The 17,708-nt window shown below is 51.2% G+C and overlaps 8 protein-coding genes across 8 annotated transcripts; 4 read left to right on the top strand and 4 right to left on the bottom strand.

Annotated features, from left to right (window-relative positions):
- Positions 1-254: 254 nt before the first annotated feature.
- Positions 255-1,722, top strand: A1O9_12806 (uncharacterized protein; the record flags this gene model as incomplete). The annotated part of the gene is made up of 4 exons (XM_013398328.1): positions 255-470; positions 531-685; positions 739-866; positions 932-1,722. The coding sequence occupies 4 exons, from the start codon at positions 255-257 to the stop codon at positions 1,720-1,722; spliced, it is 1,290 nt and encodes a 429-aa protein (XP_013253782.1).
- A 286-nt stretch (positions 1,723-2,008) lies between these two features.
- A1O9_12805 (uncharacterized protein) lies at positions 2,009-4,481 on the bottom strand (the record flags this gene model as incomplete). Its single annotated transcript, XM_013398327.1, has 7 exons — positions 2,009-3,344; positions 3,426-3,597; positions 3,645-3,916; positions 3,972-4,003; positions 4,057-4,136; positions 4,231-4,321; positions 4,374-4,481. The coding sequence occupies 7 exons, from the start codon at positions 4,479-4,481 to the stop codon at positions 2,009-2,011; spliced, it is 2,091 nt and encodes a 696-aa protein (XP_013253781.1).
- Positions 4,482-6,173: 1,692 nt separating this feature from the next.
- A1O9_12804 (uncharacterized protein) lies at positions 6,174-6,824 on the bottom strand (the record flags this gene model as incomplete). Its single annotated transcript, XM_013398326.1, has 1 exon — positions 6,174-6,824. The coding sequence occupies one exon, from the start codon at positions 6,822-6,824 to the stop codon at positions 6,174-6,176; it is 651 nt and encodes a 216-aa protein (XP_013253780.1).
- A 1,058-nt stretch (positions 6,825-7,882) lies between these two features.
- On the top strand, positions 7,883-9,448 carry A1O9_12803 (uncharacterized protein; the record flags this gene model as incomplete). The annotated part of the gene is made up of 1 exon (XM_013398325.1): positions 7,883-9,448. The coding sequence occupies one exon, from the start codon at positions 7,883-7,885 to the stop codon at positions 9,446-9,448; it is 1,566 nt and encodes a 521-aa protein (XP_013253779.1).
- A 367-nt stretch (positions 9,449-9,815) lies between these two features.
- A1O9_12802 (uncharacterized protein) lies at positions 9,816-11,123 on the bottom strand (the record flags this gene model as incomplete). The annotated part of the gene is made up of 5 exons (XM_013398324.1): positions 9,816-9,836; positions 9,976-10,235; positions 10,314-10,602; positions 10,687-10,997; positions 11,057-11,123. 5 exons carry the CDS (start codon positions 11,121-11,123, stop codon positions 9,816-9,818), a joined length of 948 nt encoding a protein of 315 aa, XP_013253778.1.
- A 763-nt stretch (positions 11,124-11,886) lies between these two features.
- A1O9_12801 (uncharacterized protein) lies at positions 11,887-12,799 on the top strand (the record flags this gene model as incomplete). Its single annotated transcript, XM_013398323.1, has 3 exons — positions 11,887-12,247; positions 12,304-12,522; positions 12,579-12,799. The coding sequence occupies 3 exons, from the start codon at positions 11,887-11,889 to the stop codon at positions 12,797-12,799; spliced, it is 801 nt and encodes a 266-aa protein (XP_013253777.1).
- A 95-nt stretch (positions 12,800-12,894) lies between these two features.
- On the bottom strand, positions 12,895-14,655 carry A1O9_12800 (uncharacterized protein; the record flags this gene model as incomplete). The annotated part of the gene is made up of 1 exon (XM_013398322.1): positions 12,895-14,655. The coding sequence occupies one exon, from the start codon at positions 14,653-14,655 to the stop codon at positions 12,895-12,897; it is 1,761 nt and encodes a 586-aa protein (XP_013253776.1).
- A 672-nt stretch (positions 14,656-15,327) lies between these two features.
- Positions 15,328-17,163, top strand: A1O9_12799 (uncharacterized protein; the record flags this gene model as incomplete). Its single annotated transcript, XM_013398321.1, has 2 exons — positions 15,328-16,795; positions 16,850-17,163. 2 exons carry the CDS (start codon positions 15,328-15,330, stop codon positions 17,161-17,163), a joined length of 1,782 nt encoding a protein of 593 aa, XP_013253775.1.
- Between the last annotated feature and the right edge of the window lie 545 nt (positions 17,164-17,708).

Here is a 17,708-nt window from a genome sequence, read left to right as displayed (position 1 = left end):
TAGGAATGGATTTGAAACCGACTCTGAGGAATTGGATGATTCCATGTCCGACTCAAGTCTTTTCCTTCCTGGGAAGGGCGTTGGCCTGGGGCCTGAATCCACTGCCCCCGCGTTTCGGGACGGCGGAGGGAATCCGTGCCCTGTGAAAGCTGTCTGGGTCGCTTGGGCCTTGGCTCGGAAGGCTGCCGTTAAAAGGGGCGCTGACCACCACCTTTCCGCAGCTCTAGATCTCCAATGCGTTCACAGCAACAACTATGTCTACTACAACAACAGTCAGCGTAACAACGACAGATACAGTTCGTCTCCCTAAGCCTGCAGAGCTCAAGATATTGAAGCCATTGCCGGTCTTCGATGTGTCAACGGCCACCGACGAGCGGACCAAAACCCTAGGCCAGCTGCTTCAGAAGGGTCATGTGACCGTCGCTCCGCTCCGAGAGCCTGAACTGATTCTACACAGCCATCTACCACATGTAGGTTGTTCTGAATTTTGAAATTATCTGCTCCAGAGGAAGCATCTCACACAGAACTAGCTCCTCGGTTCCGCCTACGGGGTTGGTGCAGGAATCGAGCAGTTGATAGAGTGTTACGAGCACGAGATCACCACACTCGTAAACATTGACGAACGCTTCGTTCGCGGCGATAAAATCGACCAGGCTAATTGGAGAGAACATCTGACAGAGAAACCGTGCGTACATTCGTTCGAGCATTGTCAACAAGCCGCTTACAGGTTTCCCCCAGGTTCACGGTTGCCTTTGTCGATTTCTTCGATGAGGAGATTAAGCAGGCTGGTGGAGATTGGAAGAAAGTGGTCGAGCAGTACCTCTACTCCGGACCTGCGCCGCTCATCAACGGCTATTCAGGTGGCCGTAGGTCGAACCCTTTGTCTGCCTAGTATCCCCTAATCTTGTTGCTGAGTAAATGTGCGTTGTAGTGGGCCATCCGTTCATTCACCTCGCCTACGCCTACGAGTACGGGAGCAAGGAAGTGGCCTCGCAAGCTTTGAGTCTCGGCTGCACGGAGTACGATGCCTTTCACGGCCTGATTGATCACGACTCTCCAGATAATTCGACTTACAAGACCACTTCGCTTGCGGAAATCATGCAGCGCGTTCACGAGGACAAGCGGCTTGACGGCATTTTTGAGCTCCCCGGCATCACCAACACCGAGCTTCTGGCGCAAAAGTACCTCCATGTTGTCCTAGAACACTGGAATGCCTGGAAGGTTGTCGATCCGCTCCAACAGCTCGAGCAAATCTGCGATCTAAGCGTATTATTAGCCATCAGCACTGGTGACCCGATCCCGTCGTTTGACTTCTTCTGCATTCACCTGATGACAGTTGCACACGCCATCAGGCTGCTATGGACATATATCCCGCAGGAACGACATGCTGCCATCCTTAAACAGTACGCTCTCTTCCAGATCGTTCAGTACATCAACCAGCTGCGACCTGCATTCACCATGGACAAGATCGAGACTGTCGACCTCAAGGGCCGAGACTGGGCTTGGGCATATGACACGGCGTTGAAGCACAAATGGGCGCTGGACTCGCACTTTTTCAAAGTCGTCCGTGCACCCAAAGTGTTGGAAGACACGTATGGTTCCAAAGACAACTTCTATCTGAAGGCGGCTCTCAAGTTTCTCGACGAGTTCCGCGGCTGGGAAGGCTTTGGAGCCGGTGTTGCGGGATTTGACCCGAGTAAAGATGGCTATATTCCTGAGTAAGAAATTCCCACTTTGGGCAGATTGGGTCGCGCTTTCGGTACGACTTAGTTTCAGTATATCATTTGGAGGCCTCAAACTTGGGAAAACTTATGTGAGCTGGCTATAGCACAGTGAGATTGAGATGAAGAATTTGAAAGTCGTTGTGATTTCTATTTTTTTGGTGAACTAAAAGTTGCCCACTTATGATCATTTGACGGTTCGCCCGGAGCTCCTTATGCTCTTGGAAAGTGCCTTCAGAAAACAGTCACCAGCCCACGAGCACTGACAAGAGATGGGTAAACCTCATTCATGCCTTGCGCTTGCCCCCTCTGATATCGCCAATGATCTCGTGGAAGAGTTGTCCGAAGAAAGACCGGGTCTCCCAAATGGGTAAGCATACCGAGACAAAGGTTGATGAAAACACCCAGATGAAGCTGATAATCACCCATGCCAGGAAGAAATGCTCCGAAAAGATGTAGTGGCTCAAAAACATGGGGATAGGAATGAGAAAGTCCATGATAAATGTGAGGACGAATGACGCGACACAGGCAAGGATAAATGCTGATCGAAGTCTCTTAGGATCTTTCTCTGTGACAGCATCAAGAGACATTTGTCGCTCCTCGTCGACCCGGATAGCGTCAACGTGCTTTTCCTCTGGCTGGGCTGCGCTTAGAACGGCAGGTGTCGACGTTATGGTGAGCATTTCATTGTCCGATTTGGTGATTTTCTCACTGTCATCCTGTGGAGTGCTCGATCCAGTGGATTGCGGTTCAGGATTTTGTCCTTCATAAACATCACCGCCATTGATGGCTCGTGTAGTGCTCCAGTCGAAGTTGTCTGGCTTTATGAACGACACCACAACTGACACAATGAGGCCCGTTATGATCGCAGCGAGATTTCCGGCGAGGGTTGCGTAATTGGAGCCAGTGCTGTTCAGAGTTATTTCCCCATAATACACCTTTGCTTCTGCAAGCCAAGCTGTCAGTCCGGCGATGAGACCACATACTGCCCCTGCAACGGCGCCGGCCCTAGACTGCCGTCTCCAAGTGATGGCAAATGCCGTAGGAAATACCGCTCCACCAATCAGCAGGCCCATTACCAGGAAAAGCCATCCCAGATCAATGCCAATGACGTTCCAAATGATGGCAAAAATTGACATAGTGAGTCCGAATATGGCAACATTAACGTGAGCGACAAAGATGAGGTTCTCCTGGGTTGCGGCAGGTTTGATGTACGTCTTGTAGATATCGAACGTAAGTATCGAGGAAACGGCAATCAACTCGGCCGAAGCACAAGAGGTGACTGCCATGAACAACGTGATGAGAAGGGCAACAGCACCGGCCTTGCCTAAGAGAGCACTTGCTGCAAATGCTGAGGCTAGCCCAGCTGAAATCTGACTAGGTGAAGGGGGGTTCGGGTATGTAGGGAAAGATGGATTATCTGTCAATGCCACTGCAGCCAGACCTAGTGTTGTCGCAAACCCGAAAGGAATTGCAAACCAGGCTAAGCCACCAAGGATGTAGGCGCGAACAGCAGTCGTTGGTCTTGATGCGATGGCGCGCTGCCAATATGCTTGGTCTAAGAAGACAGTTCCACTACCTGAGCATAATTGAATCACCCCGAAGATGAGCGCATTGTTCGATCTGGAAGGAAGAAGTCAGTCAGCGCCTGTTTCACGATAGAAGGGAGTCTGATGAGAGGATCAGTGGCAATCTAGAACTCACTTCAGAGTAAGATATGATCCGTCAATGTTTCCTTCAACCGGGCGTAAACTGGCAGCCTTCTTTAACAAGTCGAACATCTTGGACGGGGATCCGATCAGCTCATCGCCAGCGTACACCTGAAACATGAAGTACAAGATAATGACCATTAATATCAATGTATGGGAATAGTCACCTAAAACGTCAGCCTTTTGGTCAAAATTTCAAGAAAGGGGGATTCACAGAGAAACGTGGCCCGAAGTCCACCCATAAGAACATAGGCCACAACGCCTAGTGGGATCAGAAAGATAGCAGCATAGACGTTCATCCCGGTCAAAGTGGTCACAACAGCTGAGCCCCCAAGCAAGAGCTGGGAGCCAACGAGTACGTTGGTCACGAGGGCGAAGAAAATGAAAACGACATGAGCCAGAGTTCCATATCGAACCTGAATGATTTCGAGGAACGTGTGGCACCGGGGAGCATTCATCTTAGTCTTGCAAGCAAGGATTGAGAACCTGAAATGTCAGCCTCGTGTCTCAGCTAGTTGCGACGTGCGACAGAGGAACCTACATCAAGATCTGAACTGTTGCTCCAGCAGCATACTGTTGCCACATGAGTAGTGCTCTGGAGAGTGGTTATATCATGCAGAACGTACCCAAAACGGTCCAGCCACGCCGTATGTGTAGGCTACCGTACTGCTTTGGAGCAACGTGGCTGCCCATGTCCATGCGCTCACTCCACAGACAATCAGTAACTTTTCTGTAAATACAAAAAGGCCAAAGCTTGAACATCTTTGTGGGTGCTCGTTGTCTTGAGAGGGCTTGCTTACCTATGCCTGCAGCAATAAGACCCGGCTTGACACTTCGACTAGCGGTGTTGAATTCTTCGCTGGTCTTGGTAGAGAAGTTGGTATATTTGTTCTAAAGACATTAGTGATTTGGGGGACCTGCACAACTGGCTGAGCATAGATACCTGTAGCATAGATATCCCAATCATAACAACGGTGAAGAAGAAGCCGATTCCGACAACCACCCCATAGCCTGCGGCTTGGGGTAGCACTGTGGAGACAGTATCCGACATGAGGCGCGCAGTAGAGCTTTAGAAACGAGGTTAGGGAAAATGAGACACACAGGGCTTGAGAAGGCGACAACCAAGTATTTAACTCCTCTGATGTGGAGGTCGCTTCCATAGAATCGGTGCATAACAATCAACGTCAGATAAAATATGCGTATCCATGACCACAAGAATACCCGTCGAACGGCGGTTCTGCGTGTTGTCTGTGGCTGGCTATGATTGATGGTCAAGCTTCAGTCAGATGGCGGCAAGTGGCTTATCTTGACCAGACGTATGGTCGTTGGTGGGCAGATCATCCCTGTTAGACGAATGAAGATGACGGAGATATTGTGCATCGTTGATGTCCGATGATAACACATTACAGCATTCCATAGATGATCCGGTAAACAAGACTTTTGTGGGGACCGCATGGTATAACGTACGGTGATCAGCGAGGCTGTATCTAAATGTTCCTAAAGTTGAGATGCTATCAAGCAGGGGATATGATAAAAATTTCAGACTACTCCAGATTCGGAAGGTAACAGGGGCTACACGTTGTTTGTGCAGGAATAGTTAGGCCGATGTCGTTATCCATAATCAAGCCCAGAGAGCTTCATCTGGCTTTCACAGCGAGGTGAGATTCCCGGAGATCTTCACTTTCCGAGCGTTTCCTTCTCCAATTCCTCATAGCCTATTCGAATTCATCAGGGGTCTTTGGGCCGGTGTGCGCCGATACCAGGACCCCGGACAAGGCAATCGACTCCGACAACGCCTTCGTCCAGAGATGAAGGATCGAGTAGCCAGACTCCCGACGTTTCGGTAGTGCGTGGGAACCCCCTTATAGTGTCTCGAGAGAACCAAAGTCCTCGCTAATACTTTTTGCCATGTCAAGATGTAGGCCACTGAGAAATCATTTGAACCTACCAAAATCATTCCTACTAATCAAGATGGAGTGTAGAATGGCTTCAAAAGGGCCAAGCCGGCGACACGATGCTTGAATAACATTGGTGGCGCGAGGTCATGCCAAATCCCTGAAGACTTACTGATAGTAAGAACAAGGTGTCGATTCATAATTGGAACAAATAACTTCGGTGACTGTTGAAGGAACAAGCCCAATAATATGGCTTTGTTATTCGGTGGGAGTCCAGGTTGTTGTAAGATCAGTAAGGGGAAATGGCGTTGCATGATAGAGGAAAGAATGAGTGGCCTTCTGGGTGGAAATTGACACCAAAATTAAGACAATGGAAAAAACACGTATGCAGGGACTGAGGACCGTTCGTAGATGCACAGCAAAACGCGCTGCTCTGAGGGTTAAGACGTGGAGGCTATTGCCTCAAGGAAAAGGAAAAATTGATTCGATATATTCGGCTCGTGGCCCGGAGTCCTGCTCAGCTGTGCCCAGAGCATTCATTGATTGGCCTTGGGCTCTTTTCGCGTTCTCTAGCCCCTGACTAAGCCTAGGCTGGTCTCTTCGCTGATTCTTCATGAATAAAACCTCACCGGCATCAATTGTTGAAAAGCAATTTCAGGAAGTGTCGATAGGTAAATGGCTGTCGATGATCAAGAAGGACCTTGAAAGCACGGCCCAAGTCAAGATGGATGGTGTGAAGATCTCAACATGCCCCTGTCATTAACGCAAGCAAAGTTTTTAGGGAAATTAACTCAAGAGCATATTTCTGAAGATTGCTCACCTCAGAACGAATCAAAGAACCAGTCATTTCAGCTGCTCCTCTGTGCAAGAACCCATAAGAAAGGGGTAATTTTGCCGTCTTCATCGTCAGGGATGATCTCAGACTTGATTAAGCCAAGACCACGTTCAGTAAGAATTTGATGATATTTATCGGCATCAAATCCACTCCAGAACATCTGGGTGTCGCCTAACCAAGTTACACTCTTTCCTGGATCGTCTGTTGTGCCCAGGTTGCACAGCAAATAACCACCAGGCTTCAACCAAGAAGAAATCTGTTTGAACATGCCAAGCTGCTCCTCTCTTGGTAGATGAATGATGGAATAGAAAGCAACTACCGCGTCAAAATGGGAAGGCGCAAATGTGAGCTTCGTCATGTCACCAGCGATGAACTTCACCTTGTCGGACTGGAGGTTCTTTTTGGCGAAATCGATCTGTGCATCGGAAATATCGTTGGCAACAACCGTGCGAAACTTGCTGGCAAGGAGCTGCGTCCCTGGTATCCCGGCACCACAACCAAGCTCAAGGACAGCCCCTTCAGAAGAGTTTGGGACGAGGGCTAGCAGATCATGCAGTTTAGGCACGCGAGGCGATTCAATCGCTGACGTCCAGTCGTTATACTCCTGGGCGATCTTGTCATAGCTTTGCTGCACCAAAGACTTTAGCTGCTCGCTGTCTGCCATGCTGTCTGATCATGTGAAATACGGGGCAAGAGTGTGATAATTCTCATCTAGTCAATTCCCTCGCATGTTATAAGGCAACAGTGAGTCATGAGCTGCCTCCTTCCGGGGGCCTTCTTCCGTTTGTGCTTTTGATAACTGTAGGAACGCTCAATTTGCACCGTTATTCGGCTTGAAGGAGGTGACTCACGCATTGGGGTTACGAAATAGGAATGAAAGGCAGATGGGGCAGATGGGGCAGATGGCTTAGTTACTCGATGATTTTGATGAGCACCAGAAATGCCAAAAACATTCTGAGCCACATGACGTCATGTGACTGCACAGATGCAAGCACGTGACATTAGGACTGGCCCCGGCTGAGTCAGCGCGAGCACAAGCAGAACGCTTTCTATAGTACATACCACTGAGTTGCATCCATTCGGATTTTTGATTGATCGCACAGTACAGAGCTCGGGCCGATAGGAAAATTGCAGCTTGCAATGCAAACATGCCCAGTTCGTTCTCGGACCGAGTTATCTTACGGCCTTGTTCTTCTTCGACTTCATAATACTGCCCGGCCAAGTGCGGCAGAACGCGGCACTCTCGTCCATGCCGCCTAAGCATGCCGGCGGGTTGAGAGTGCGAATCTCGGACATAAGCATAAGTGCTTCAACGTTTGCTAAGTTTAGTGCCTCGTGCTACCTATCGATGAACTTCATGGCAAAGAAGAAGGGCCGGGGACTCACTATTGAGCCGTTCCATCCCCGGCTGTATTTCCAATGCTTCCTCACCTGGCTAAGCAATACCTTACATAGTCACTGGCTCTTTCGGTGCTCGGGCCAAAAGTCATTTTAGGGCCGGTCACCATGAATCCCACGATAACCAATTGAACTAATAAGGACAGGGCTTGGTCCCGGAATTATGAGGAGATGAGCGGTCTTTGAGCCGTCTCTCGGCCCACCAGGCCCACCGCCACCATCTCAGACATTTCAATGTTCCTTTTCTTCACGCGATAGTCTTACATTGATGCATCCGAACGTTAGTTACAGATCGTTTGATCTCAGAACGCCGACAGCCTGGGCATGGTGACAGAGAAAACAGCTGACCAGTTGCAACAACCAGCATGGTCAAGCTCCCAGGTCCAAGATGATGACGAAGTGCTGGAACACGACCCCAAGACCGACAACCGTGCTACCTCGAAATCAATAAGGCAGAAGGTCACCGACGTTATCTTCTATGTACCGCCATGGTGCCGGTATGATCCCTCACAGCCTCCGAGGTTTTCCATCTGGTATAATGTGCTCTTCGCCTTCGCTGGTGCGTTCACGGTGGGAAATCTGTACTACAACCATCCCATCCTGAACATTCTCGCGGAAGACTTCAATGTCCCTTACGTCAAGGTGTCGAGAATCCCGACATTGATGCAAGCAGGCTATGCGACCGGACTGCTATTTGTCTGCCCACTCGGGGATCTGTTGAAGCGGAGGCCTTTGACATTAGGGCTGATCGCCTTCACAGCGACGCTATGGATAGGTCTGTGCCTGACCCATTCTTTTGAGGTGTTCTGTGTCATCAGCTACATCACAGCGATCACGACCGTAATCCCACAGGTAATGCTCCCCCTCGTCACCGAACTGGCGCCACCAAACCGCCGCGCACTGGCGATCTCCATCACAACCTCGGGGAATCTCCTCGGGCTAGTTTCTGCACGCCTCCTGTCTGGTGTTGTAACGAACTTCACCTCCTGGCGTAACGTCTACTGGATCGCACTTGGCCTGCAATACTCGATCCTGATTGTCCTATGGCTCTTTATGCCAGACTACCCATCCTCGAACCCGGAAGGGCTGAACTACTTCAAGATGATTGGCGGAATCATGCTTCTGTACCCAAAGCACGCCGTGCTCGTCCAAGCTGGCCTCGTCAGCTACTGCATTTCTGCCTGCTTCACGTCATACTGGACCACACTGACATTCCTCCTCGCCGACCCGCCGTACGGCTACTCACCCATCACCATCGGCCTCTTCGCCCTGATCGGCATTGCTGGCATCGTCATGGGGCCCGTTTATGCCAAATACCTGATCCAGCCCTTTGCACCAGCCTTCTCGTGCATCGCAGGCTGCGTGGTCCTCGGCATCGGCGTCACCCTCGGCACCTACTCCGGAACACACACAGTTGTCGGGCCCATCATCCAGGCATTCGCGCTCGACGCAAGCTTCCAGATCACGCAGACCGCCAACCGCGCGGCGATACACCCGATCGAACCTCGCGGCCGCAACCGCGTTAACACCGCGTTCATGCTGTTCACATTTATGGGCCAAATGACCGGCACCGCTGCAGGTGCAGAGCTGTATGAGCGAGGCGGCTGGATCGCAAGCGGCAGCCTTAGTGTTGGCTTTGTCGCCCTGGCACTGGTAACTGCCATCACGAGAGGACCATACGAGCAAGGCTGGATCGGCTGGGGTGGCGGCTGGGATCTAAGGAAGCAGAATCTCGCTGAGGCCACGGGTGGGGCTGGCACGGTGGCGATGCTGGACGTTGCACCTGGTCCGGTCGCGATTGAGGACGGTGATCGTGATGGAAATGGTGTGCACACCGTGGATGTGGACATGGAGAAACAGGGCGATGGGCCGAAGCACGAGGTCAAATGAACGAGGAATGGTATTGTTTTGGAGCATTTTATGCACACATAGACTTCCGCCTGCATTAAGAGACAGCAACGAGCGACACACATGGACACGACAGAGGCAATCATATAGATAGTGTTGGGTTTTATTATTATAGCCCTGTATTTTATGTCACGATGAGCTTTAGGGTACAGATTCGCGTCCATTTCTTTTTGGGGCTCGAGAGCCGATGCTGTAGGCCGTCCCAACTAGAAAATAGTCATGTAAGAACGTCCTTCACAAGAAGTTCGTCGAAAAGATGGCAATCCCTGCTTCCATGGCTAGACGGTGCTTAGATGCCCTATTCGTATATTCAATCATCGAAAGATTTGTAGGGACAAAATTGGGATGTTTAGTTGCCCCAGCCCGTGCCCTAGAAAGAGTCATTCCACACGTTAGCAAAAACAGTGATTCCACAAGGGGAAAAAGGTGGAGAGCCATGTCCAACAACTGAACTTCGCACAGTCCACCCCACACCACCTGGAAAGAGCATTCAAGGAAATCAAACCCACCAAGCCGAGAATCTCCTGCCCTAGAGTAAAGTCTCTTGAGTTCTTCTCACCGAGCCACTGCGGTTGCGTCTTGGCCAAGCCCTCTTCGATATCAACGGCATTGCCGCCCGTGATGAAGAGTGCTTTCCCGTGCGTCGCCGGCTCCGCCGTCACCTGGATAATGTAGCGCGCCACGTCTGCCGGGGTGTTCAGTGGCATTTTGTTCTCTGTCCAGGTGTTGACGACGCCCGAGAGGAGCTGTGTGTCGGTTGCCCATGGGCCTGGTGGGGAGGGGTTAGTACAGGAAAGAGAGCTTGGACACATCAAATCGTAGCTTAGATAGATGCTGGGGAACGTACAGATCGCGTTCGTGCGAAGCCCATATAATGGAGCCACGTATGGGCGGAGCGCCCGCATTAGACCCATCACGCCATGTTTGGCAGAGGAGTAGGCGAACAGGCCCGGTGCTTCGGTGAAGCCAGCCACGGAAGAGACGAGGGTGATGCACTTGGGAGAGCTTATGCTCTTGGGATCGGACCTCGTCGCGGCAATGTCGTGGTTTTCTTTCAGGTAGGCGATCGCTATCCGCGCGAAGTACAGGCTGCCGTTCAGGTTGATGTCGATCACGTTCGCGATGCCGGTGGGTTTCTAAAAAGGGAGCAGGTTTGTATTGGTTTGAGGCGGGGAAATGGCGGCGAGTGGATATGGAAGGGGAAGGGCCTGATTGCTCACCTCTCGCACGGATTTGAGATCGAGTTTATTTGGCTCCCAGTATCCCGGGCGTTCTGTCACTGCAGCACAGCAGATAGCCATGTCGATCTGGCCATGCTTCTCGTATGCTGCGTCGAAGAGCGAGAGGAGCGAGTCATAGTCGGTAATGTTGACCTTCAGATTCGTCACACTGCCACCACTGCTGCTGGAGGAGGCTCGTAGCTGTTCGACAAGTTTTGAACCTTTGACTTCATCCCAGTCGCCAAAGAATACATGAGCACCTGATTCGAAGAGCTGAGTCACAGCTGCCGCTCCAATACCCTGGGCACCTCCTGCAAGGCTGAGGTCAGAACAAGGTCAAGGGTGGGAAAACTTCAGTCGGTCCACAAACCGGCAAGCACAACCACCTTTCCTTTCACGGAATCGAGAACTGTTTGGTTCACTACCACTTCCGCCATGTCTGTGATGCGGGGTGTCGTCGGATGAAGGGGGAGAAGGCTTAGTAGATGCCCAAGTAAGTCTCGAGAAGCTGATAACTCCAAACAGTATTTGGGCTGCCTCGCGAAATTGTGCAGAGTCGCTTACTTATTTATTCACATGGCTTTTCGGAAGACGCAGCGTGAGGAAAGCACTGAGGAATACCTCCGCAACCCACTTACGAGTCACCAGGTAACGAACCCATCTGTTGTGTGTATGTGGACTGGTGGATCAACGAGTGTTTGCGGCGTGTCGAGGTCCGGTGCACCAGATCCGATGAGGGGCTGTAGCATGCTTTTCGCCCTTCCAGAGGTTGGGCTTGTTCGGCAATTCAGTCCAGCGCCAATAGAGTGCAGGTTTGGCTCGAGTTGCCTGTTGGATGGAGGAGAAAGGCCAAAAGATGCCCCACACAAGCAGAGTTATGTGATCGGTGGTGCATGCGACCCGTGGGGCATTTCCGGGATATTTCCATTGGGTTTCTGTTCGTGTCTGGGGAGGCAGACGGTGCCACATTGAAGGCACTGAAGGGAACTCTACTTATATTGCGGTCTTAGAAGACCTTTGGGACGCTGAAAGTTCGAGACTAGAAAAGAAACGACTGTCTCGTATCAGATCGACATAGCCCATACTCCCAACCTTGACATCCGGTAAGATGGGGTCCGTCGCTGCGGAAAGAAAATGCATTATTGTGACTGGTACGTTGGCTTCGTAGAAAGCACGAACTCCTTGGTGGTGTTCCTGGATATGTCCACTGACAACATCGGGTCAGGCGGTGCGTCAGGGATTGGACTGGCCATAACTCGGTCATTCGCTGAGCAGGGCGCTCATGTCTCAGTCCTGGATGTGAATCCTGACGGGTCCAGCATCGTGAAGGGGTTGGTCTCTGAGTACCCTGCTGCCAGCCTGTCTTTCACCAAGTGTGATATCTCAAATTGGAGCGAGCTAGCGGCAGCATTCAAAAACACATACCAGTCACAAGGACGAATCGATGTGGTCATGGCCAATGCAGGTATCTCTCGGGAGGGAAGCCTGATCGTCGATGAAGACGAACCTTCACAACCAGGCTTGAAAACCCTCGAAGTCAATCTAATTGGGACCATCTACAGTCAGTGAAGTGCGGTGTCCATCGGCTGTAGCACTGACGCTAATCTTGCGATCCAGCCGTTAAACTAGCCATCCATTATATCAGGAAAAACGCCGTCAGCGGATCTTCAAGGGGATCAATCATCTGCACAGCGTCGAATGCTGGAATCTACCCATTTCCAGTGGCCCCTATTTATGGAGCCTCCAAATCGGGGACAATTGGCCTGGTGAGATCACTTGCAAAGCCTCTGGCAAAACACTCGATCCAGATCAACGGGCTGGCCCCCGCGGTCTTAGGTACGTGAATCACAACGCAACCACCAGTTGAAAATCTGGCTCACATGGCCTCGCAGAAACAAACATCGCACCAAGCAAAGAGCTGTTTAAACCGATGATTGTCACGCCTATGTCGACCCTGACGAAAGGTGTCCATCAGCTAGTTTCAGACTCATCACTGTCAGGAGAAATTGCCGAGATACATGGTGACAGTGCCACGCTGCGTCAACCACCTGATTATGTTGATGAAGACAGCCGAAAAAATCTTGAGACTTTCTGGAACTTGGGATATGCATGAACGTGGAGGGATTGGAGAGAAGCAAGTCTTGATCAGTATCTTCTCAGTATTGGTCTGGCAGTCCGTCGGTAGAAGATGCCGGTCCAGGCTTGACCTCACAGGACCTTGACAATAGAATCTGGGAAGCTTCTGTCCACGAGACAGCTCGTATCTGCGCTCAACTCCAACAATGCTCCCAATAAGATTGCGCGATATACTAAAATCCTCCTCAATCTCTCTGGATCTGTCTGTGCACCCATGTGATTAGATTCTCGTTTTGGAGTCGCAGATGTGATCGTTTGCGCACTCTCTAGATCATCGGGAGACTCAATGCCGAGCTCTTTTTCGATGTCTCGCACCAAGGAAACAGCAATGCATATGGAATCGGCGCGGTTGTGAAGGCGGATCCAATCATCAACCAGATAAATGCCAGTGAGTAATTTCTCTTTAGTTTTAATCGCATCCTCCATCAATAACTCCTTCAGAGTTCTGCCTTTGCTACGAAGTTCTTTCACCCAATCGCAACAAAGCTGAATCATGTCGCTTGCAAATAGAAGGTCATGCTCGGTCTTTCGAAAATCGGTAGTCATGCTGGCGGTACACCACCCAGCGCCAGGGGGGTCTTCAAGCCAAGAGGAACTGGAATGATGACGAGCACGTGCGCCATAGATGTAGAAAGGATAGGCAGCCGTTGAAACGGGGAGGAAAGCCCCGCTGTATTGTTCGACAGCGCATTGCATGCCGGAAGTAACTTCATCTGGAGTCTGGTACCATTCTTCAACCTGGGCAGCAAGCTGTTCCACAGCACCTTGCAGACCTAAGAGCGTTGAGGGGAATGCTCGCACCAAGGAAGGCACCGAGGTAAATAACAGAACGGTAAAGATGTAAGCTTTTGCAAACCTGGCACCGTAGGAGCCCCTTGTTGCGTACAAGACCGAGTCCGTGTTTGAGTTGAGGTGTTTGTGATCGCAATGAGAAGTCAGTTTCTGGAGGAAGACACCATAACTTAATTGGACGGAGCCTTCATTGACAGCGTATCCGAGATATCGACATTTCAGGAGACCGTGAGACAGATCGAGCATGGTTGCAGTCTCGACAAAGCCGATGCTGTGGAGCTCGCCGAGGTTCAAACGATATTTGCTGGCATTCGGCCTCTTTCTATCTCGATATTTGGGGCTGTCTCGATAAGTCTCATACATTGCAACTGAACCAAGCACCGGATGATCACGAAAGGTCAGCTGGGATGACTTTCCAACAACGGTGACAAAACGACTGCCTGGGCGTCGTTCGACCGCGCAACCATCGTCGGAGATGGCTGCCAGGTGAGCCAGGAAGACAACCGAACCAGCGGCGGGGGCCGCAGAGATATCAGCAGGGAGATTGTCAGTTTGTCGGATGACGGTGGACCATATCCTGGGATCTGAAATTCCGAGTTCGTTCAACAGCCTCAGCCACGATGCGCCAGGCTCGCTTGTCCCAACCGCTGGATTATGCTTGCTACAACAGACATGATCGGGGAACTCACGTTCGATCCTGTGGAGCTTGTTTATGCGGTTGATGGAAGGCACAGAGGCCTTGGTACGCAAACCCAGCTCAGTGAAGTCGAAGCGCGACTTGGAAAGGTCGGCAAAGGGACCAATTGCTACCTTACTGGCTTTGATGCGTCCCGGGCCTGCGGCTAACAGACCCTGGAAAATCGTAAGGCAAGCAACGATAAGGGCCAGAACGCCTATGGCGGCGGTGATGGCGAAATTCAGGGGATCCCAATTGAATTTCGAGGTTGCTTCAAGGAGTTCCTGGAGCAAGGCTCGAGTTGAATTGTCTTCGAGGAGAGCCCGGAGCAGGCATTCTGTCGAATTATCTGGACATATCGGCATCGTCCTTCAGCATAGACCACGAACGGAATTGGCGATATTCTCGGCTGGTACTGAGACCATGCTCTTCACTGGTGTCACCGCGTCACCCTTGGTGCCTTGCAGCTGGCGGTGACTTAGTCATCCATCTGGTCTGATAAGGGATAGGCTCCCCAAGCGACAACACGGAGTACCAGTACCTAGGCAAAGGGGTGCTCACTGTTCAAGGGCGGAATTGGCTCGGCGGTTAGCCTGAAAAGTCAGTATATCAATCAATGATGCTGGAGTACGGAGGAATGCCAGGAGAGTTGAGCGACCTGCTAGTGCCTCGAATTCTCAAATGGAATTATCTCGGCAGACGCGACGAAGGCCGGAACCCAAGGAGTCGTACAACAGAGATAGCATCCCTTGGGCCGACGTGCCCATTGGATATATCCCATCTCGACCTCCCTCTGGCGGCTCCACCATTACCCCGGACTCGATGTGAACCTCGGAGGTGATCTGAAGACTTGCGGAATGGGCCTGACGTACCTGGGCCAGTCGAGACAATATTAGAGGTACGAGTACCTGCACGTCCTTGGGTTAAATCTCAGTAGGACCTCCTTGCTTCCTTCTACATACTGCCTACCGCCTCAGGATGCACCGTTAGAGAAATCTTGAGATCCTCCTCCAGAATCCCCTCTCCGTCCCTCCATCATGTCATCAGCCAAATCCAGGCTTTCAAGCATAGCCGCACATTTTCTACCGTCCCCATCCGCCTCAAATGGCAAGTCGATCGACAATCTGAGCATTGGAAACCATACCGTCGGTACGCCGTCATGGTACAATAATCACACGCTCTCGCCCACCTATTTCCTGCCGCGTGCAGCTGAGATCGAACCCAATGCGCCGGCCATCTACCACCGCACCGCCAACAATCACATCATTCGCAAGACATACCAAGAATTCGCCGACCGAGCGCGTGGGTTTGCATATTACTTGAAGAAGAAGGGATACAAGAGGGTCGGAATCCTGTGCGCCAACACGCCCGCGTTTCTCGAAGCAATCTACGGGATTGGCGGTGCGGGTGCCATTAACATTGCTATCAACTACCGCTTGAAACAGGATGATATAGCCTATATCTTTGACCATGCGGATGCCGACGCAATTATTGTGGATGCGGAGTTTGTGTCGTTGTTGGACAACTACAAACAGACACATCCTGATGTACCGTTGATCATTGACACGGATACTGAGGCGGTGGATGGCCCTGATTGCGGTCCATTCGATCGAGCTGTGCTCGAGGGCTTCGAGCACGAGCGGTCGCTTGGTTCTCAAGGATGGGCAGGCCTGCAGGTGCAGGCGCCTAACGAGCTTGAGGTGAGTGCGCTCGCTTACACATCAGGGACGACTGCACGACCGAAGGGTGTGGAATATACGTATCGAGGCTGCTACCTGGCGGCATTGGGCAATGTCATCGAGTCGGGGCTTAGTTACCACGATGGCGAGCGGTGCAGATACATGTGGACGCTACCTATGTTCCACGCCATGGGCTGGACATTCCCGTGGGCGGTGACAGCTGCGCGAGGGACTCATTACTGCTTGCGAAAAATCGAATATCCTGAAATGTGGCGGCTGTTGAAGGAGGAAGGCATTACGCATTATTGCGCAGCACCGACGGTCAACACATTGCTCTGTGCAGACAAGAATGCGGCCAGACTCCCAAAGCCCGTTCGGGTCACCGTGGCCGCAAGCCCTCCCACTGCACACTTGTTCGAGCAAATGACCAATGTCAATCTCCAGCCGGTTCATGTGTACGGTTTAACGGAGACGTATGGCCCCATCACCAAAGGGTACATCCTCCCCGAATGGCATGAATATTCCAACGTCAAGGACAAATATGCCAAAATGGCACGGCAGGGCCATGGATTTGTGACATCCCTTGGTGTACGAGTCATCAAGACCGAGGTGCCCGAAGGAGTGATCGAGGATGTGGCCAAGGACGGGAAGGAGATTGGTGAAATCGTATTCAATGGAAATATCTGTGCGCGAGGCTATTACAAAGATGAAGCAGCGACGAGGAAACTCTACCTTGGTGATGTTCAGCATTCTGGTGACCTGGCGGTATGGCATCCGGATGGGGCAATTCAGATTCTTGACCGAGCGAAGGATATCATCATCTCGGGTAAGTTGGATTTGAGAATTTTCCGACACCACAGACTGACAATTTGATTCACAGGTGGTGAGAATATATCATCAGTCGCTCTTGAGTCGATATTGGCAACACACCCCGACATCCTCGAATGTGGTATCGCAGCGATTGCAGATGAGAAGTGGGGAGAAGTACCCAAAGCATTTATCACGATTCAAGCGGAAGCTCAAGTGACAGGAGAGGACGTGATTAAATGGGCACGCAAACACCCGGGCATCAGTCGGTTCATGGTACCGAAAGAGGTTGAGATTGTGCCAGAATTGCCCAAGACGAGCACTGGCAAGATCCGAAAGAATGTGCTGAGAGATTGGGCCAAAGGAAAGTCGCGCGACGGCGAGTGATCTGGTCTTGCAGTGGTCTGTCTGTTTGTCGACTGATGTCACATATGGTTGGGGACTTTGAGACTATACCCGTGTTTTATTGCTAGCACAATGCGCAAGATGAGGGAACTAGAAAAGTCAAGGATTGAGTGAGGATGTGAGATCAGTTGGTGCGAGAGGGTATGCCCGAACCGTCTGTATCTTCTTCCCCTTGGACCCTCTGAGTCCGCAGTAGGGTCGATGATGTCGCTGCAAGCGGCGGGGGTGGAGTAACATGCAGTCTTATCTTTAGGGATTGTGTTGGCGACTTGTTAGTCAATTCAATAAAAAGTCAAGGATACTTTGATGAGGGGGAGAAGCGAGATGCATCTTTGACTAACGTGGCAGCATGAGAGTTAGGACACGGGCGTGGCGGAGATTGATGATGATGGAGACTTTCAAGCTGAGAGGGGCGAAGTGGATGCTCATCTTCTAGGCACATGGCATATGGATATGGGGCAGAACTATGGAGTATGACTAGAGATCCTGTTATTGACAGAAATAGGTCGAGCTTGGGCTATTGTTAT

The sequence above is a fragment of the Exophiala aquamarina genome, assembly GCF_000709125.1.
Source record: "Exophiala aquamarina CBS 119918 chromosome Unknown aczIA-supercont1.27, whole genome shotgun sequence".
Classification (NCBI taxonomy): Eukaryota; Fungi; Ascomycota; class Eurotiomycetes; order Chaetothyriales; family Herpotrichiellaceae; genus Exophiala; species Exophiala aquamarina.
Note: the sequence above shows the minus strand (reverse complement) of the source record. Positions and strands in the feature narration are given on the sequence as shown.